Source organism: Heterocephalus glaber, unplaced genomic scaffold (genome assembly GCF_053883595.1).
Source record: "Heterocephalus glaber isolate CG9 unplaced genomic scaffold, H.glaber_assembly_v1.0 deba00001556, whole genome shotgun sequence".
In the NCBI taxonomy this organism is placed as follows: domain Eukaryota; kingdom Metazoa; phylum Chordata; class Mammalia; order Rodentia; family Bathyergidae; genus Heterocephalus; species Heterocephalus glaber.
This window is the reverse complement of record NW_028258347.1, coordinates 3,550,361-3,572,361: the sequence shown is the minus strand read 5'-3', so window position 1 is coordinate 3,572,361 and position 22,001 is coordinate 3,550,361. Positions and strand designations below refer to the sequence as shown.

Below are 22,001 nucleotides of genomic sequence, written 5' to 3'. Positions count from 1 at the left end.
TCTTCGCATTAACAGGATGACAAAGCCATTGTGAATGCCGCCCCTCGCAGGCCTGGCCTCTCACCCCTGGCAACGCCCCCCGCAGCACCTCCTCGGGGCCCAACGCAGCGTCCTGATAACCAGTGCGCTTCACCTGCTCATCAGTTCACTGGTGAGCGGGAGAAGGGTAGCTGCTTTTAAATTCAACCTATTGTACTGGTTAGTGGACAAAACAGTATTTGCTCATCTCTTGGTGAGCTTTTTGTGGATTAAAACATTTTAAGAGTTGTTTCATTTACAGCCTCATAATTTTCAGGTTATCTCTCTCTTTTTTGCAATGAGAGATTAGAAAATGTTTCACCATAAAGCAAGAGAAAGGCAAAAGAGACATAAAATAAGTTTCCTGTCTCTCGTGTCCCCTTGCCCGACCGCCGGGACATTCTGGCTTCCTGGGAGGAGCGCTGGTCTGGAGATAGGACAAGTGCTAGGCAGACATTTATCCTCAAGCAATTGTTTTGGGCAAATGAGTGAGTCTGGTTAAAAACTGCTGAGATCCCCCTATTATACAAATGAGTGATTCAGGGCCAAGGATGCAGTCAGTGGTTCCGCCACCTGCCTTGCAAGCACAAGGTCCCGAGTTCGATCCCCAGTACCAAAGGGGGAAAAAAATAAGCCATTCACACTACTTCACATGCATTGGGAGGACTGTCATTTTTTTAAAAAATAGAAAATACCAAGTGGCAAGGATGCGGAGAAACTGGACTCTTCTTGTTCATGCCCGTGGGAAGGTAAAATGGTGCAGCCTCTATGAAGACTCCTCATGACAGCTCCTCAAAAACTTAATTCAGCAGTTGCACGTCTCTATATACCACAAAAATTGAAAGCAGAGACATAAACAGATATTTGTGCATTCATGTTTACAGCAGCATTATTCACATGAGCACAGAGGTGGAAGCAACCAGATTATCCACTGAGGGATGAACAGATAAAATGTGACACATAGTGGAAAATTATTCAGTCTTAAGCTTAAAAAGGAAGGAACTTCCGATGCTCACTGGAATAAGGATGAAACCTGAAGCTATTACACCAAGTGAAATAAGCCAGTTGTAGAAGGACAAATTTACATTTACATGAACTACCTAGAGTAAGTAGTAAGTATCCACTCAGGGATAAATGCCAGAGTGGTGACTTCCAGGGTGAGGTGGACGGAAGAATAGGGTGTTCTTGTTCAATGGGTACAAAGTTTAGTTTTGCAGGATGAAAAGTTATGTGGGTAGATGGTGGTTGGTGATGGCTACATAATGTAAGCACATCTAACGCCACTGAGTTGTTCACTTAAGAGGGTTAGAACACCAAGTTGTATGTATAACTACCACAAATTACAAAATGAAGAATTCCTTGATAAGTGTACTTTATAAATAACAAACCTACTGGGATATGTCCTGGGAATACAGTGATCGAAGTCTAAAACTATGCACAGTTGAGCAGAAGAGAGCTAAGAGCTCTTTTCACAGTGAACGCTAGCCATATCCTGACATGGAATTACCTACGAGGGACAGATAGCTAACAGAACTCAAAGTGGTTAAAGGATGGATGAGATGACTGTTAAGTCCAAGGGTAAATGTCAAGAAGCTTGGTGAAGAAGAAAGGACGGGCCCTTGAGGAGAATAAGAACCTGCACTGTGGGATGCAAGAGTCTTTATCTGTGTTATGGATTGGTGAAGTGTGAGGTAAATCTGTGCAGCCGCCATATTGGTTTGTGTAGTGCCTGCACCATTGTACATCCCCAGAAGGCTAACAACTATGCTATTACCACTTACTTGTTTTGCTGTCTGATTTATGAAGCTACCATTTGAAACTAACGTTTCATGTAAATTAAGGTCAGTTTTGAGGCAACTTTTTCTATTCTACTGGTGTGTGGGTTAGTCATTGTATCAGTTTCCCACTGTCTTAATTATATATGTTTCTGGTATCCTTTGGTGTCTGGGAAAGCAAAATGAATTTCATGCCTTTCTTTTTATGATGTTCCCATATTTCTTGCTTATGTTTTTCTAATATTTTCTGCTGTCCATTGTAGAAGGGACCTTTAAATTACCATTTCTACCATGTTATGAATGGTTATTGAATTCTGTACACAGTGGTCCCTGGTGTCTGTAGGAGTTGGCTCTAGGATGCTTCTCAGATGCCAGAATCTACAGATGCCGGAGTCCCTTACGTAAACAATGTCGTGTTTATGTATAACATCCACACATCATCTTGGATACTTTAAATAATAGCTAGGTTATTCTTAATACCTAAGAACGTAAACATTATGTCAAAAGTTGTTAAACATTATAGTTTGGGGAATAATGAGAAGAAAAAGTCTGCATATGTTCATCACAGACAAAATTTTTGGTTGTTGTTTGAAGTTTCCACTCTATACTTGGAGAAATCAGAGGATGCAGAATAAACAGATGTAGGTCAACTGTATTTATGCTGTTTTTGCTACTTTACTGAAGTCTTTAGTTCAAATACCTCTTCAATTGAATGCCTTGGCTGTACCAGGCAGGCAATCACACTATTTACAATTATCTACAATTATATTTTTATAATTTTGTCTCCCTTTCAGTGTCTACTGCACCGCCTAGAAAAATGGTCCTTAACCAGGGGTGACATCACTTCTGGACAACACCTGGTAATTTCCGGGAGACTGCCGGCCGTCACCCTGGGGGTGGTGCCATCAGCCTCTGGCGGGGTAGGCCAAGCGACCTGGCCAGCACCCTATAAGGCCAGGATGGCCTCCACAACAATTAATTATTTGGTCCAAAATGGTATTAATGTTAGGGCTGACAAGGCCTGATCTCAAACTCTGAGAAAATATTAAAAACAATGGTGAGAGACAGGCAATTCTGGGCAATATCGACTTGCTTCTAGGTCATCACTTTTGAAGTGATAAATCCTAGAAGATAAACTCTCCTACCATCATCAAAATCTAGATGGTGAGATGATACAGTCTATGCAAGCATACTCACCAGTGTGAAGGTTCTTATCTCATTTCAGGATGGTCACAAAAATTAATTAGATAATAGGAGATACTTGAGAGTCATTTAAAATACCCTTCTTCAGATCTCTGCAAATCATTCCAGCTCTATCTATAATCATCTTTTGTTAAAAATTTCAGTAATGGATCACTGCTCAATTTGTACATGAATCAGAGCATCATTCAGTACCTCATAAATATGTACAAGTGTGACAAGTTAAAATATTTTTAAATTAAAAGTTAGCATCTCAGTTGAAATTTACAGTAAAAGTTAAGGGACCTAAATCATAGGTTTTTGTATAAAATGTGAATATTCCATTAATAATTTCATAGGTAGAGATGTTGAATTAAAAATTTTGTGTGAAGTTAATAAAATATATTATTAAATCTTTTTTAAAAGTTCATAGAGAATTCACTATCTCCTGTGTTGATGAGTTTCAGCATGACAGTTTTTCCATTATATTTATTTGCAGGGGAAAACAGTATTCTTACATAGGTGTAAATCAGTAAAAAGAACTGGACACTCCAAGAAGAGCATGCTTTTCTCTTGGCAGCACCTCTCGTGGTAATATGTACACACATTCAACTACTTCCCCACAGAAAACACTTCAGACCACCCTTAAGAGCACTTCCAGGATGAAGGGTGCCTGCCTCACTTTTTAACGGGATCACATTTGCTGACAAAAATGCTCCTAAAGGAAGAGGAAGCGGAAAGTGTCCTAGTGTCGGGAACTCGCCCGTTACCTGTGTGTGGCGCACACCTTTCTCCCTCTGGAGTTAGGCTTTGACAAGAGCACTAGCTTCTAAATCACACTCACACTCACACCAGCCTGTCCCCTCTGCCACTGAGAAGAATGAACAGGGAAGCATGTAGAATGTTAGTTCCTTCAACGTTGCTCAAGCCGGTGCTTTGGGGAAAGTACACAAATCCCACGGGCGCCTGCGGAGTCACCCATTGTGGGGCCGTGGAGCTGAGGCTCTGACCTGTCACGCGCAGGGACCCACAGGCTCGGACGCCCGGGAGTGCTGCTGTCCTAAGCCTTTCTGTCACCGATGCTTCCCCTAAGATCCCATCAGAACAGCCCCACAGGAGAGAGCTTGGGAGGAGACGCCAGGAGAAGCCAGGGCTCCCTCCCTCCGTGCGGGGCTCTGTGAATCGTGGGCCAGACCTCGGGCGCAATAATGAGAAATTTCGTTCTTTTCCTGTTACTGCTTTCTGGTTATTCCTAACAGCATGACATACTTGAAACATTTAAAGGAAATCTATTTATATGCAGTGACATTATCACAGTTTTACTGAAGGAAACAGAGATTTTTTAAAAAGCTTATTCCACACTGGAAATTTACTAAGACATTTTTAGGGTTGTATGTAGGTAAATATGTGACTATGTGTAATCTTTCTCTCCAGACTGACAGAAATACAGATTGGGAAGCAAAACATGTCTTTTCGCATGAGCTTTTTAAGCTCTTCAGAAGAATTCATGTCCATGAAGCTCTGCTTTCCACCTCTCCGGTAGTTGCGTGTAGAACATCATACAAACCCAGACAGGGGTGTCCTCTCCAATTAGGTGCACCACCAGCTTAATCAACACTTATTTAGGCCACATACTGTGTTGTTCTTTGTAAACTTGCTTCATTTTGGAACTTCACAGCGGGTACTACTCAGTGGAATCTCCGCGTACAGCCCATCCACGCTGACGTAGAGAATTCCCTGTGAAGTGCTTGGGCAGGTAATCTGCCAGCGACAGAAGTGTGCAGTGCGTGAGCTCTGCCTGTGAAGGACAGGACCCTCCACTCACTGAAGGCAGGATGCAGGGTGGGGCTTCTGGCCCACAGAGTCCCTACTCCAGAAGTTCCTAACAGGGCACTCTCTGGCAAGCCGCTCAACCTGCCTGAGCGCTGGCTGTGTACAGGTGAAGATAAAAATTTCAGAACTCCAACACTGGAGTTGAGGAGACTTGATCATGTGGCCAAGGGGCCCAGAATGGCCCCTCTTCGCCGTAAACACCCTTCTCCAGCACAGTGTGTCCCACCCTCCCTCGCTCCCTTGGCCCCCATGTCTGGTCTACTCCATGCTAATCCGCACTCTGCTTCTCCAACCTTCACCGAGGTCAGCCCTTTCTGTGGCTCCTCACACCCCAGGGAACTGCTTCTGCGCTTCTCTAAGACATCAGCTACTCATCAGCGGAGCTGTTTTCCCAGGTGCTGGTGTGGTAAGGAAGAATCAAACGCTGGTCTGAGATAAGGCACCAGATGCAATGTCTGCGCTATTCGGGGGGCCTCAACATCCATCAGCTCCACGACCACAGGTTCAGCCAACCAACCAGGGATCAAAAAGAGAAGAAAAACTGTCTGTACTGAGCACGACATTTTTATCGTGTCATTATTCCTAAATAATATAGCACGATGACCATTTACAGAGCATTGATTGGTTATCACCAGTAACCGGAGGATGCTTCAATGTATGTAGGAGGGTGTGCAGGGCTGTATGTAAAGCAAACCCTCACCATTGTGCTGGGAGCTGAGCGGTGGTTGAGGTGGTCCCGGGCCACCCCCTCGAGTCCTGGGGAGGGCCATGCCTGGCGCATGTGACTGACTCCCCAAATCAGGCGGTGTGCAGAGAGCTGCGTTTATATCAATCTTGTTTCCTTCATTTCTTCACCATGGTGCTTCTCTTGGTGGACAATAATGTAAAGAATAAGAGTGGAAAGAACTTGTATTTCCTGAGGGAAACTAGGAAGAACGTATGGCGTGAGTATAGCTTGTTGGCAGCGGCCCCAGGACTGGAAATCATTAGTGATCGGCTTTAGGCCCTTGTACATTTGAAACCTAAAACACCTTCCAAGACTCATGTGAAGGACTTGATCCCCCATGACGGGCAGTGGGGAGGCGGAGCTGAGGGGCTGAGAGCAGTGCTGGATGGCGAGGCCACAAACCTCACCCACGGACTGATGTGTCCACAGCTCAGGGGCCTGCTGGGAGGTGGGGCGTAACTGGTGAAGTGGGTCACTGCGAGAGCCATTTGAAGGGTTCGTCCTGTCCCTGGCCCCTTCGTCTCTGGCTCCTGCCTTTCTCTCTTTCTTGGATGCCATGAGGTGAGCCACATTCCTCTGCCAGGCCCTCCTGCCGTGATGTTTCTGCCTTGAGCCGCTGCCCATGCACTGCATCTTTCCAAACCCTGAGTCAAATAAATCCTTTCTCCTTTAAGTTGTGTTTGTCAAGAATTTGGTCCCAGCAATAGGAACGTGGCTAACATATCCAGGCACAGCATTATGACTTTTATTTATTTACCACTACATGCCTGCCATTTCTAAGTGTTTTAAAAGCATGAATTATATTCATAAAATATTATAAATAGGTTTTGTTAAATATTTAAACATATTTTAAAGGATATCCTAATTTTAAAATATATTGTTCATATTTAATTCCTGGAAAAGCACAGGGACATAGGGAATATCTTCCTTTTAACAATGAAGAACTGAGGTTCAGCCCAATGAAGCAAACAGCCCCGCACTGTGTGGTGAGGGGCACAGCCTTTGAATCAGGCTCTCCTGGCTCAGGCCGGGCTCTGGTTCTGGAGCACCCCCACAGGGACCTGGCCGCTCAGCTATCCTTTGAGCCCGAGCACTGCATTCCTGTATATTTCCCTCTCTTTTTATTTTATTTATTTATTTTTTTAGGGGGGTACCGGGGATTGAACTCAGGTCCTGGCTCTTTTGAGGCAGGCCGCGGAACCGCTGAGCTAAATCCCTGGCCCCTTCCTTCTCTTTTAAAATGACAATTTTAAGAACTCTGTCAGTGTTCACTGATATTTCTGTATGACATTTTTCTAATCCTTAAGTTTTCTCTTTAAGAGAGGTTTGATATGATTCATTCTTAAGGATCTTACAGTAGGGTCCTCTGCAAAACATTTTTATTAATTTACCATTTCTTTAACAATACATTTAGTAGCTTGAATTTGATTCCCATCAAAAAACTATTGAAATTTTATAGGTTTATCATTTTCCAGACCATAATGCATGTAAATGACTGAACTCCTTAGTTTTCACTAAAGAACACGCACACACACACACACACACACACACACACACACACCTCCCAAGCCAAACCAGATCAGTCTTCAAACCCGGACAGCACTCTGCTCCTACCGAGAAAATATGGCCAGGGCTGCTTATAGCTTCACTGGGAACAATACATTAATTATAAAATGTTATTTCAAATACACACATGAGAAGTATAACTCTCGGAGCCAGATTAACTGCATACCTGTTTATCAATTACTTATTATTGCTCCTCAGGAACCACAAATGCTTCCTCTGCTTTTATCAACTGTAATGTCAATCGATAACAAGTTGCACAGGGAGCCATTCCGGACCCTCCTCCCTCTCAGGAGCCGCTCCTATTCCCCATCCCTATTCGCCAATAAATTTTCCTACTCTAAAACAAAAACAAAAAGAGTTCCACAGCAAAATTTACAATTTATCCAGAGTTGATGCTGCCCAAGATGACAAGACATACACCGTGGAGAAAGTGGCCTTTAATGCACAGAAGAGGTGCTCGAAGCCCAGTGTGGACTGAAATTCCGCTTGACTGCTTCCAAGGTCGCGTGCCATGAGGATTTAAAAAGCCCTCCACCGCCAGGTCTCTCTGCAGTGTAAGTGAGATGATCACCCAGTGTCCAGCACCTCGGGCCCTTCCTGACTCGCGTTCTGTGAAGAACTCGGGCGCGAGCTTTTTGCTGGACCTTTCGCTTTGCTCTGCAGCACACCCCTGCCTGTTCATGTCATTTGCACCTTTGTGTTTGTCAGAACTGTCTGAGGTCATCAACCTGAAACAAAGGGCACCAGCTTCCTTCCATCAAGACATTCATGCACTGCAAAGGCTGCTCACCCTCACGCAGCGGCGCAACTGTACTAATTGAAGATTCCAACAGCTGGCGAGAGGACAAACGGGACTCCACTGTCCACAGCATCACTTCGCAAACTGTTCCTGCGAAACCAGCTGCCAACCACCTCTCCGTCTTTATTCCATACCCACCTACTGCACCCCACTCGCCAACCACGTCCTGAGTATGTCACACATTCTTGTATTTTCCTTCTTCCTACAGACTTTTGTTCAACCTAGAATGTCTTTCAGCATAAAAGCCAGAAAGCTCCCTAAATTTATGAAACTGGCTTGCCAAGCATTTGGCCAAAGAGACCAGAGCCAATAGGACGTGGAAGTTTGCTGGCGCTGACTGTGAACCATATGGGCTCTCTCCCCAAGAACGTCAACCTAAGGAGCTACTCAGATAACACTGAAGTTCCATTTTAGGACTGTCATCCAATCGATTAACTAACAGTTAACGTTTCTTGAAAACAGCACATTAATGTCTCTTCACATGGATTTTCACTTATTAAGCTGCTTGCCAAGCTAATTTGCTGAAACTATTACTTTCTGTGCTCAGAAATGTTTCCATTTATAAATCCACACAGACTGTACCAACACAAAAGCTTTAATCTCAAGGTTTTTCCAGACAACTACAAAGTTTGAATTAGTAAATTTTTGAATTTGCTTACTAAGAGCTTGTTTGTCACTAGAGGTTCACATGTTTCGTAATGAATTTACTGCGAATGATCATTTAAACGCTCAGCATCTTGGCTGTGTTATCCCAAGTAACAAAGCTGTAGTAAACTGGTTTCAAATCCTTGGGATAAAGGGCAGTAGAAGCTCCCTCATTGCGTCTTTCAATTGTTTTTCCATTTCCCTAAGTCACAGTGGTCACAGTTTCATAGTTGTGAACAAGGTCAAAATTTCATTCAGGAGGACGAAGCCTGCAGGGCTTGTACAGGTGATGTCTTAGACTCGAAGTGGAAATAAAAGTTGTTTTTTAAAATGAGAAAAGACCGATAGTTTTGATTCTGAAGGTAGTCAAGATCGCAGAGGCTCTTTAAATTCATATTCTTAAAAAGTGTAAATACAGAAGAAATTGGGACATATTATTTCACTCCTTAAATTTGCCATTAATTCTGTCCTTAAGTGTGGAGAATAACACAGGCTTTTCTCACTGGTAATAATCTGTCATTTTCTCCCTCAGCCACAGCTCCATGCATGGAACATTCCTACCAACACTGGTGGGTGGAAAGGTCAAGTTTTGCTGGCTAACAGAACTGAAAGACTTATTTTAGTAGGAATTTAGCACATTTCAAACAGGATCATGATTATTTCTTAAGCATGAACATTGTTCATTTTGGTTATTCCACAATTTAAACCAATATAGGCTTAATCAGTCAGTTTAGAAATCATTAAATTATTTGACAGGCATAATTTGTTTTTAATAAGTTATAAGACTATTACACTGCAACTTAAACACAATTTGGCCAGAGAAACCTCAAGGTTATTGGCTTTTCTTAATCCATTTATCACAGCTGTGATTAAGCTGTGATTGAGTTTCTTGATTTTAGCTTGATTACTTCTGACAGAGAACAATCCAAGAATCAGGGCAAAAATGAATAAAGCAACTCTACAAACCACAGCGCTGGCTCTCTAAAATCAGAGTTGGCAAGATTATCCAGCACATTATAAATATCACTAATCTACTGAGACATCAAGTGGATATACTTTTCCTCCTTCTGAGAATACTTCCTGCTGCTTAGTAAAATTTAGTTAAAATTGGATAAATGATTACTCAAAAATATATGATTTCCCTTGAATGAAATAAAGCTTTCACATTTATTTTAGAGTTGAAAGGAGTTTTTGCTTGTATGTTTTCCTTGACCTCACAGTTTAAAGTGGATTTATAAATCTAAAAAGCTATAAAATAAAAATCCAATCAAATACCACTTGCCAACACATATGCACATGGACACACTGACTGTACACACTCACAGACCCATACAGATCCCAAGGTCTTCTTATTCCACAAATGAGCAAAAAATTGAACTTGGATTCTAAATGTCTTCAAAGTCCACCATCTTAATAACAACTGCACAGTAGGCACTTTTACATATGTACCCTTCTCACTTAAAAGTCCCAGGTCCTTTAGGGAATTCTACCTTCTATGAACAAGAGGGAGCTTTAGAATGAAACAACTTTCCTAGATACTCTGGTGACACGGGAAATAGAAAAAGTCATCACACCGTCAGAACAGACAAAGCAAAGACACTTTTCCCAGGGGTGTAGGGACTCGGGACCCTGGGAGCCGGGCCCCACTGCCCAGCATACAGACAATGATGGGGTGCAGACCCGCTTCCCTCTGCAGACTTCCAGCTCAGCGGTGACCCGGTTCCCTGCTGCAGGATGCATCATCTCCAGCAATATTAACCTTTCCTTAAAAACCTGCTACAGTATGTTCATTTTAGAATTGGTCTTTTTCTTTCTTATAATTAAAAACCTAACCAAGATGAGAAGCATACAAATTAGGCGATGATATTTTAAAATGTCTGGTGTACTACAATTAAAAAGCAGTTAAATGTGTGTCTTGCTTTCTCCTTGTAGTTTCCAAACTAGTTATTACTGTTTTAATTTTGTCAACTCCTGAGAATTCCCAAGGTGCCCCTAATCCTGCAGGTTTCAGCTCAATGCGTAAGCCGCCTGCAGAAAGTAGGATACAAATTTGCATTTAGGGTGCCTCACGGAGCTCAGAATGCTGGAAGTGTCCTATCCTGCAGCCAGGGCAAGAGGCAGGATCATTGGATTTGAGATTTTACAATTTCACACACCAGTAAAATCCCAAAAGGATATTTTAGGGACCATTTCCCAACTTGATATCTGGCAGTAAGGGGATTAAGTGGAACAAATTTTATGAAAGAACCTCCCAACGAATACTATTGACCAGGCAGCATTTCAAGACACACAGCTCTTTTAACTCCAGGAAGCAGGGAAGGAAGGAGGGAAAGAAGAGAAAGAGAAGATAAAGGGAGGCAGAAAGAGGGAGAGAGAAAGGGGAGGGAGCCAGCATGGTAAGAAGGGAGGAAGAGGCTGGCCCCTGTGATGAAGTCCAGGCTCATGAGGAATGTTCCCCGCGGCTGCACTTCACCATCAGGGCCTGGCCTGGCCCCCGGGAACCCGGGAGAGATTTCCGGGTGTGGCCCAAGTTTGCCTGTGCATGTGAGAAGAGCACTGGGCCGAGATGTGTGCAGAGGCCGGGCTCTGTGCTCCCTGGGGTGCGAATCACTCACCTCTCTGGACTCGAGAGCCTGGAACTCTCCTCGGTGGCCCTAGGATGTGTGCTGCTTGCATCATAAGCACGCATCACGGTCACAGAGGTTTGTCAGTTGCTGAATAGATCAAGCATGGGTACATACAGGTGCTCTGAAATCTCCTCGAGTTGGCCAGACTTGCAGAAGGCCCAGCCAGGCCTTGGGAAGCTTAGGCGAAATCCTGACAGACGGCGGCTGTTCAGAAGGCAGAGAGGCTGGAGGAGCAGCACGCCTGGCGAGGAACCTACCCGTCCACAGGACGGTGGCTCCGGGACCTCACGAGCATGACAGGAACCCAGGCCCTTTGCCAGCTTCCTGTGCCCGCCGGAACACGCAGGGTCTCCGTGCTGCTTGTGTGACCCTTCCCCGTCCCTGGACACCTGAAACTTCCTAAACAGACAACGGCCACGCTCACAGACAAGCAGGACTCTCTGGAACACCTTGAAACTTACTCAGTCCTCCTTGCTCTTTAATTTCACTTTCCTGTGTTCCAGCTTAATGCGCCTCACTCTTTCCCTGCTGGAAACAAAGAACATCTGGATGCTTCTCCCCGAAAATAACATGGGAGGCTAGAGGGTCACTCGGTTCCCCTGAATCATTTGTTTCTTCGTGCTGCAAATATCAATTCCATTAGTCTTTTCATAAGCTAATCCTCTTCTGAGGAAGGCAAAAACAGTGCTCTGCAAAATCTGTTATTAATACCCCCAATGTCCTGTAACTGAAAGCAGCCTAATTGATGTCTCAGAACTGAGATACTTCATCTGCTGGAAGGTTCCCAACGACTCTGGACTCTGTAAGACTTGGAAACATGTGGGTAACCTCTCTACTGACTTTGCCTCTTGACCTGCTATTTCCCTTTAAAACTGCATCAATCCTCGGCACTGTGAAACGCTGACCTCGGTCCCCACGCCCCTCACTAGGATCTGTGCACCAGCCTGAAACTTGGTCTTGCTGACCAGGGTGTGGCAGTGCTTTGGACAAGGCGTGCAGCAATTTATTAACTGTTTATTGAATAATTTACATTTACTGAATGAATAAGCAATGGATTCCTAAGTGAATGGTCTCATTTTCTTACGTAGGAAAGTCTGACTTACAAGGGGTCCCCAAACAAGGCCAGAATTCTTCGCCTGAACGGAGCCGGAAGGGACTGGGAAGGCACTGAGTGGCCAGGAGGAGGCGTGGGCTGAGGCCTCTTGTGCTAGAAGCCAGCGGCCACCCGTGCAACTCGGGAACGCGGGTGAGCGGGTGACTCGAGAGCAAGATCTCCGAGGAGGGCAAGTTCTGCGGGTTCTCTCAGGCCCACTCGGAGGGGACCCAGCCCGGCCACCCCCAGCAGGCAGGCTCAATGCCGCCCAGACTTCCTGTCTCCCGAGGGCTGGGCCGTGCACTTCCGGCTCTCCCCATGGCCCGTACGCTGGTGCCCGACTTGCTCCGGAGCCCTTACACGCATCTCACTGAACCGAGAGTGGCGGAGCGTTAGTGCTGGCCCACTAAGTTGATATCTTTATGATTCTAGTTCAAATTAATAACCCTCATTTTAAAAATAATAGACTTTTAGGGTTTAAAAGACTCCATATCTAGTCCCGTGGTTTTTCAAACTGCAGGACACAAGTTGTTAATCGGCTACGAAATTAATTTAGTGAGTTGAGATTCCGTTTAAAAGTGATCTAAGACTGAACAGCAACAGGAAGAATGGGCAGCGCAGGGGCAGTCCCCAGGGAACAGGGTCTGCCTGTGTGGCGTCTGAGTGCAGAAGGAGTAGAAGGGGCAGGAAGTGGGTAGGAGTAGAGGTCAGAGATGCCGAGAGCGCAAAGAGCAGAGGGTGAGGCAGATCGGCAGTCTGAAGGTCGGGCGGGCAGGGGCGGGGTCTGAGAGCAGAGTGAGGCCCACCAGAGGGCCACGGCTCCCGGGGGAACTGCAGTCTGGAGGCCCGCACACCTGTGTCGGTCACCACACACTCACGACAGCGAAGGCGCGGGACCAGGTGAATGGGGGAGAAATGGGTTAGACACACAGAATGCAGAGAGAAGAACGCAATCATGTCGTTTGCGGGAAAATGGGTGGAACTGGGGATCATCGTGTTAGATGCAACAAGCTAGACTCAGAAAGACAAATACTGGATGCTCTCCCTGATACGTGGAATCTGAAAGGCAAAATCAAAGGGGACAGGAAAGTGCTGTAGAAGGGAGGCTTCTTACCAGAGGAGAGAGAGGAAATACAGGGCAGGCGAGGGCTGGCAGGGGCTGTAGTGATCTACACACGACCTCCGCCGCCTGAAGACCCCACCACGAAGCCCAACACCACGCGAAATTAAAATGCACTGAAAAACTCAGGAGCCTGGCAGCATATCTTCTGCTGGTCCAAACTCCCCGGGCATCTTGAGTGTGGCCTTGTGGTGCCTGCGGGTGAACCCGGAAGGGCCCCGCAGACTCCTGGGCTGCAGCGCTGCCGCCTGCTGAGGGGGAGCTGTTTTAAGCAGAAAGCCTGATCTGGTGTAACTGCTCTCCTGGGCAGCTGGAAAATGAAGGCCAAGGAAGGGCAAATACTGTGTAAGGTAGCACGGCCAGCACCTGCAGGGCAGGGAGGCGCTCCCGAGCCACCGCCTGGGTGAGGCCGCCCCTTCCCGCTCCTCTGAAGGAGACTCGGCATTTCGCACGGTGCAGACTGCCCTTCCGCTCAGCCCAAATCCATGAAACCATGTCACACTTGCTCAGGCTGGTCGTCCTTATAAAACAGAATGGGCTTATGCGGAGCATTTTGCTGCTATATCACGCTGCTGTTATTATTGGGGATAAGTAAGTTCTGGAGCCAGTTAAGGTGCAAGGCGCTGGAAGCGCTGTTCCTAGGGTTCCTTCAACCCGGAAACATCCTATCCACAAGTTCACAAGGAAAACTGGGAGACCCAAAAATTTCTAGAGAAGCTGCTGCAGCCACTCGTTAGCCACCGAGAGATATTTCAGTGGCCACAATGTTCTTCTAGCTCTTTTTGGGTTTTTTTTTTTTTGGCAATTCTTAAATCCTAGAATTGCTGCCTAAATTTAAACTTGGAACTTGGTTGCCATCTTTACGTGCAGTGCTGCGCCCGACCACGAGAGGGCGCGAGGGCCCAGGCCGAGCACCGGGGCGCGAAGGCCGCCGTTCCCTGGGTGACTCCTGAGGATGTGGAGGCGAGGCCAGCGGCGTCTGGGGCTCCCAGTCCCGCGGCCGCCTCCGGCCTCCGGCCAGTTAACGCATCAGGGAAGCAGCAGAGGCGCGGGCAGCTGTGGCGCAGAAGCCACTGGCGAGCGCGGGCTCTGCCGGTGGACAAACGTTAGCCGGAGCTGTCGGAACATGCACCGCCCACACCCGGGACGTCAGGCCTTCTGGCGCCTGCTGACCGAAGATCCCGGGGGGAAGAGAGGACACACTGGCAGCGAGTGACAGCGGCTGCGGCGGCCAGGCTCTGCGCGCGCCCTGGACGACTGACCCGGAGGCCGGGCGGAGGCCATCCGCCCCGAGGTGTCAGAGCCTGCCAAAGCCCAGGGACGCGGGGAGGCGACGCGGAGGGCACAGACGCTGAGATTCCGAGAAAAGCACGTCCTTGGGGTAGCACCCGCCGGCCAGGGCGCTGGGCACCCAGGAAAGCTCTGCCAAGATGCTGGCCAGCCTGAGAAGCCAGTCCCTACGAGGACGCCTTACTCTATTTTAATCTTTTGGCCATCCTGGGGCTTGGGCACAGGACCTTTGCACTGGGCTACACTCCCAGCCCTTTTGAGTTTTATTCCGAGACAGGATCCCACTAAGTCACTGAGTTGCCCAGGCCAGACTTAAACTTGTAGTCCTGCCTCGGGCTCCCACAGTGCTGGGGTTACAGGCCTGTACGGGCCTCGAGAAAGACTTTATAATGTGATGGAATTCCTCCAAAATGAAGGAGAGGAAGGCCACAGCAGCCGCAGTCCCTGACGTGTGTAATCGCTTTTTCCCCAACAGACCCAGGACACTGAAAACTGCTGTGGTTTTCCCAGGCATGCTGGACAAACACGGCAGAGAAAGCTGTGCGTTCCCCTCGATTCGTCTGCCAGCCCACAGGGCTCCCACAGGGTCTGGAACCGCAGGTGTCACTGAGTCTGGGAGGGAGGGACACGAAGCCTGGTCCCCTGCAGCCCAGGCCAGGGACGCAGAGGCCAGCAGGTCCCGACCCGCAGTGCAGACTCCACACTCGGCTCCATCAGCCTCAGGTCAGCACTGCAGACAGAGCAGACCAAGCCAGAGGGGCGCTGCTTCCCCAGAGCCTCCCCATTCCCATTCGGCCCTGCGATGCCCGGAGGGCACACGAGTGTGCCGCACACTCACCGATGGTGTAGAACCTCTGCAGCCCGCTCCGGCGCGGTGGCTGGTGCTGGGCATTGGCCGTGTTCTGCTGCTCCTCCTCGATGGTGGGAGTCTTGGGCGCTGCAGCCTTCCCGACCTGGGGCGCTGGCTTCCCCGCCCCTGCCAAGGGCCTGAACCCTGGAGCGGTCATGTCCACCGACTGCGACTTTTTCTTCAGCCTGCACAGAAGAGCACAGGGCTGTGACTCAGACAGTTCATCCCATGTCTGTCTCGCTGTAACCTTTCCAGCAACAGCTCCACTGGCCTTGAAAAAGGCTACTCCGACATCATACATCTTCTCTACAGGATTTTAAGAGAAATGTGCCACACATTTTTTGGAGCCAGGCAGGGTGGTATACTTCGGTAACCCCAGCACTTGGGATCCCCCCCAGCAGGGGGATCACCATGAGTTCAGGGCCAGCCTGGGCTGCATGGTGAGACTATTCAAAGAAAAGTATTTTTTGGAAGCCAGTTGGAAAAATGCTGTTCTGCCTAATCATTTAGAAAGATCTCGTTAAAATAACGATCTAGTGATTCCAGCATCACAGTGTACCTTATATATTAATGAGGCAAAAATACTTCAATAGAAAAATGAATAAAGCCTTTGATATAAAATTCAGCAAATGTATCAAAATGTAAGGTGATAAAGGACTTTTATTTCTCTAGTAATCTAAAAGGTCCTATCAGACAATGATAGCACCCTTAACTTTTGAATTCAGCTCTACAAGGAGTATTTTCAAGAATACAGCTAGATATGAGTGAAATATAAACAACTGCAGCTCAGAGAAGGATGATGAAAGGACTGTGCTGTGCAGAGGTGCGGTGCTGTCAGTGTCATCTGCAGGGCATCCTCCTGTCGGCCCCTGAGGCTCATCACCATCGGTTTTCTGCTTTCTGATCTGGGTATCGGGTGCCAGGATGTTTTGCTTCCTGAACGTGCTGCCCTGTGACTTCTGCATTTTCCTGGGTATATGTTACATCTCAGGAAACATTTCTGTATAAGCACGGATGACTTCTAAGCTTGCTCACACACAGCAAGGACTGTGTACTAACGGTTACGGGGCGCCAGTGCCCCAGGAAACCACTGCAAAGCCGAACAGAAGGCCGCTCTCGGCCTGGCAGCCTCGGAGGCCGGGAGCGGAGTGCAGCCCAGTCTGGGTCCCCCTGGCGGCTGCGCCGGGCCACATAGTGTTGGGGACCCCAAGGCTGCATGGGGAATGACACAGGCCAGCATCCGGTACTGTGGAGCTTTGGTTCTCGCAGAGGGAGTCCGGGAACAGGGACACACAAACCAACACAGCACACTGGTGACGGCTCGAGAGGCTGGCACTGACAGAGACCACGTGGCCTCGAGATGTCCGGTGCCCGACAGCCCTTTCCACAGCCACAGGGGAAGGAGCGGAGCACAGGAGGCAGAAGGGGCCCTCGGCACCTTCCTCCTCCTTCTTCCCCGTCCCCAGCACAGCCTGAAGCGTTTCCAGCTCCAGCTCTGTTGGCGACATCCAGGCCTCGTGGACAGCCGGGCCTCACTCACATTCTTAGAAGGCAGAAGTGTGTGGGTAACTGAGTGACTCTTAAGAGTCTAAGAACAGCTACTGTGGGTGACAAGGAAACTGCTAAATGCTACCTTCAATTTCCAAATTTCATGGAAGGGGAAGTCTTTCTATGGTTTAAGCAATATTCTTAATTAAATGTGTTAAAGAATTATAAATATAGCACAGTGGGATATGTAGCCGTGCATGACATGAAATGCCCTTGGAGAATAAATGAAACATTACAAAGAGACAAAAATAATCTCTTAATGGGCACGGAAAGGATCTGTGTTGAACGTGCTTTACATTTTCAGAGGAAAGAGGAGGGAGCAAGGGGGCACTGGAGAGAGGGAGGGGCTGGAATCCAACCCAGGATTGGGACCCACAGGCCACACCCTGGACTTAGGAGCAAAGGTGCATTTCAGCTCTACACCTGCAGGCCAGGTGACGTTAGGCAAGGATTTGAACAATTCAGGCCTTGCTCTTTGGGATTTTTATAATATCTGCCTGCTTTAGCTAAGAAAAGCTGTTGTGAATATAGTGTGCTCACTCCCGTGAAGACAGGTGGTAGAATCCCATACAATCTATGGTGCTGGTCGTAGCTGCATACACTCACACCATGCCCCGTTCATCTGTCATGCCTGTGTACATAGATGAGTACACGGACATGGACGTGTATGAGAAGTATGTGGACGTGGACATGAATGCGTGTGGACACCTGTCCCCAAAGCCCGACAGTTCAGGGCCAGTCCTTGATGACTCTGCAGCAGGGAGCCTCTCTGGGGCCCGCACAGCCCCTCCCATGGAGCAGCTGCCTCCCTGCTGCAGAGACAGCCTCTGCAGGGATGTTATTTAAAGTAGTGAAGCTGCTGAGAGTGCAGGCTTCCTAAGTTGGGTATCAGAGCTGCTGCAAAAGTCTCAAGTCACTCAGAAAGAAACTTGGGGAGCAAGTGCCTAAAACATTTCACACTGCAAAATTAAGGGCTTTTGTTACCCTTCCTGTGCTGTCTGAGTCAAAATCAGCAGCTCAAAACAAACCACAAAATCAGCAGGAAAGCAGGCCCATTTAGAAGTTCAGCCACAGAAGAAATGGCAGATTGGCAAACTGTGCACTGAACAAGGAGGCCATGCCCTGGAGGAGAACTGAGTGGCCTCACTCCATGCCAGCTGTGGTCAAGGTGCCCTTCTCGCCCCTGCTTGCAGGACTGAGGTGGAAACTCATAAATGTAGAGTCTGGAACAACACGCATTTATTTTACAATTCCAAACCAATGGAAAAATGCTTAAGCAGAAGTGTCCTTGGGAAGAGAAACCGATATTGGAACAGTTAACGGTACACAAAACCTAGGGAGCTTTTTGTACTAAACCTGCTTCTAACCCTGGATCCATGCTAAGACATTCATGCTTCCCTATAGCTAGGAAATTCAGAGTTGGAAATCCAAGTATCAGATCATGGATACAATGAGACCTAGGAATGGTTTGCTAGACATCCTAGCAAAAACAAGGTATTTTCTTGTTAAATGCAATTGAATTCAACTTTGAAACCCAAGACCAATGCAAATAATAAGACTTGTATAGATGCTTACATGGACTCTTCGCTACTATACCTAATGTGATGCTATATACATGAGAAATTAAATTCCAAACTAGCTCAGCTTCTCCAGAGCTTAATAAACTCTACTGCTGAAGGTTAGCATTTGTCCTGACCTCTGACAGAAGATGCCCAGGTCTCTCTCTAGGTCACCAGCTGGTTCACATGCCCCAGCCCACCACAGAGCCAGGCACAAGGAAGCAGCACTGCTGCTGGAGTCCCAGCACTGGTCACCTGATTACGACAGCGCAGAGATGCTGCTCTGCTCACCCCCTCAGCGGGCCCCAGCAGCACACCTGCAGGGGGTCTGTGGCACTGGGTAAGTAAATAGGTGCATGAAGGAAGGGTCTACCATGGCAAAAAGCACAAGAAACAAAGCAGCAGTGCAATCAAGACCACATATAAAAACCGTGAACATAAACTAAATGACTCAGGCTGGGAACATCCCGGGAGCAGATGCACCCACAAAACATCTCCTCCTTCCCATCCTTTGTGGGAACCTGTATCACAGCTTAGAGAGGAAAAGGAAATGCATTAACATCATTAACAGCACAAAAGACTCAGAAATATCTCAGCTGTTCAGTCACCAACGTTCCACAGCATGACAAGTTGACAGCCTTAGATGAAATCTTCCACGGCGGTATGGCGGAGCAAAAAGAACAGGGCTCCGGGGCCAAAGACCTGGGTCTGAGTTTAGGATCGAGTGCTTTAGCAACACAACGGTCAGGCATCTTAATTGTGTTCAACGAGAAACTAGAGACAGTTATAGCTAATGGATGCACACTGAGGCCACACTCTTAAGTGAAATAAACAGGGCACACACGTGTAAATACCGAATAGTTTCTCTGGTGTGAGAAACTGCAAGTGTAATTGAGGATCAAAATGTCAAATAGATAACGTGAAATAGGAAGCAAAGGTCCGAAGGGGAAGGGGAAGTGGGAGGGGTAGGGGAAAGGAAAGAAGGGAATGGAATTAATATGAGAAAAGGAAAAAACAGAAACAAAGTCTGTGTAAATAGGGTGGGGTGGAGGGGGTGAAGGGAGGGCAGGGGAAGGGGAAAAAATAAGAACCAAGAGAGATCATGTACAGGTACAAGCACCCAATGATAAATGTAAACATATTGTATACCTAAAATGTACGATAAACTTAATGAATAAAAAAAAGAAATATGTGCTATATGTTCCTAGATCATTAAAAATTTTTTACATTCTTGTTTTACTATAAAGTTTCAAAGTATTAAGTTCATTGTAGTAATTTCTTGTGAGCTTCCCCTTCCATGTACTTTTGACCGTAACATTATGCTGCAAGCATTCACTCTGAAATTACATAACTATCCAATTTATTTCAGTTTTGCCTCAGAACTTCAAAGTCTTTCAACTGGAAAAGCTAGAAAGTAGAAGCACTTTATGTAAATCCAAAGATCATGGGTTGAAGTCAAATTGTTGTAATGTTAAACAGTCTTCTGCAATAACTCTCAGAGCTGAAATTTAATTTCATGACCTTTGATGAAATGATTTCTAACAGGCTACTGCCACATCAATTCATTCTGTTTATTTGTTTTAGGAAGAAGGAATCAGTATATCAGACTTAAGACTTTAGGCTTCTATCCAACACTGCTAATTAGAGGAATCTATTTTTAACAGGCCCTATTACAAACTATCTGTCCCAAGCATATGGACTGCCTGATTAAAATGTAGTTTTGCCTGTGTACAACATAAGGCAACTCCAGAGTTAATCACAACAACTTCTGCAGGTAGTAAGAGTCTGGGCCAAAGCCCAGCAGTTTACAATTAAAATGCCAGTGTGGTCAAACCGCTTCTCATCTCAATTTATCAAAATAAAGACACAAGAAATAAGGGGAAGAGACACGTTAGAAAAATACAGGTCTCCTATTTATTTATTAATTTAGCAAGTGGAGAGAAAACATCTAATTGACCCATTAGTTCATGACTTCGTTAAATCATCTTACTGATGAATATAAAACATGCTGGGCCAGGGATTTAGCTCAGTGGTTTCACCGCCTGCTGCGCAAGCGCAAGGACCCAAGTTTGATCCCCGGTACCAAAAAAACAAAAAACAAAAAACAAAAACATGCTTAAGACTAAATGCCTTTAAAGCAATAGGACATTTTGTGTTTTTTAAATATCAGATTGCATTCTTGATTGAAAGATTTTTTGACAACCGACCCTCCTTGTAGTCTGATGAGCGACCATGTGTGCGGCCTCTTCCTGGCTGTGAGAAGCGCTAGGTAATGTGCTAAGCTTCCTTGTTGGAATCCAGTGTCTTCACACAGGATGGCTGGCTGCGCCCCAGCACAGCCTTTCTGTGGTAAACACGTCACCTGCCTTTAAGGTCATCTTCCCCACAGCAGTGCTACAACCTCGCATCTCTTTCCTTACCACGGCAGAATGCTTCTCTCGGGCACAGTAAGGCCAGTCTCTCCCTGTGTCCTCTGAGTCCAGCTGCATCCTCTCCTAAGATCTGAAGTTTCCTGTAAGCCCTGAGCCAATTGAGAAAGAGGTGCAGGAGCAGAGGCCAGTCACAGCTGGCACTAGAGAAGCGTGCGGGTGGGCCCGCCCTCAGGCAGCTGTTGGTGCCCTGGGAGAAGCCGGTGGAGGCCCTGGGTGACAGGGGCCACAGGAAAAGCCGGAGGGGTCTCTTCCAGACCCTTCAGAAAGGGGCTTCCATTGGATGCACCAAGGAGGAACTGGAAGCAAGGAGAAGGCCTCCCTCTGCCCCCAGTCAGTGGTCAGTGACCTCTCCTTCCTGCTCACCTGGTCCGCCTCCCTCCACCACGCGCCAACCCACCATACCTCCCAGCCGACCCGGTCCCCACACACAGCTCCTGCTCCTGCCACCCGGCACTCCCGCTGAGCCCGCTGACACCTGCAGTCCACCTGGTTTCCAGCTGAGGGGGGCCTTCGGGGGTCCGTCTTCTGCCCTTCCTCTGGAGGAGCCAGCACAGGAGTGGACCGCAGACCCTGCAAGTTGAACGCTACGTCTAATCCTTGGCTCCTGGGGGATGTGGGGCAACTTATTGAATCTCCGAGAGTTCATCCTTCATCAAGCGGATCTAAGAGTGGTCCTAAGGTGGGCAGGTGGGGAAAGTGCACGGTGCCATCGCCCATAGGACGTGTGAGTGAGGTGCGTTCTGGGAACAGCTGGGACTCAACTTCCTTTGATGAAAACCACCTCCTCTGTGGCCAGACATTCTACCATCTTACTGACACGCAATTCTAGCACCTCCCTTGCTCTGTCCTTTCAGGGGCGCTCTTTTTCCACCACCCCTAATTTTGTGATCCACGCGTCTGACGAGTTGGGCCTCTCTCCGCGGGTTTGGTCTCCTCAGCT

At 47.3% G+C, this 22,001-nt stretch overlaps 1 protein-coding gene across 11 annotated transcripts in view; it reads right to left on the bottom strand.

The window, feature by feature from the left end:
* The window catches only part of Oxr1 (oxidation resistance 1), a 335,909-nt gene that overhangs the window by 158,373 nt on the left and 155,535 nt on the right, over window positions 1–22,001 (bottom strand). For 9 of the 11 annotated variants that reach the window (XM_004850275.3, XM_087190807.1, XM_087190810.1 and 6 more), the window contains one exon: window positions 15,511–15,707. The exons of the other annotated variants lie outside the window; for them this stretch is intronic. In XM_004850275.3, coding sequence (XP_004850332.1) covers window positions 15,511–15,707 — 197 coding nt within the window. The remainder of the gene's footprint in view (window positions 1–15,510; window positions 15,708–22,001) is intronic. 11 annotated transcript variants of the gene reach the window in all.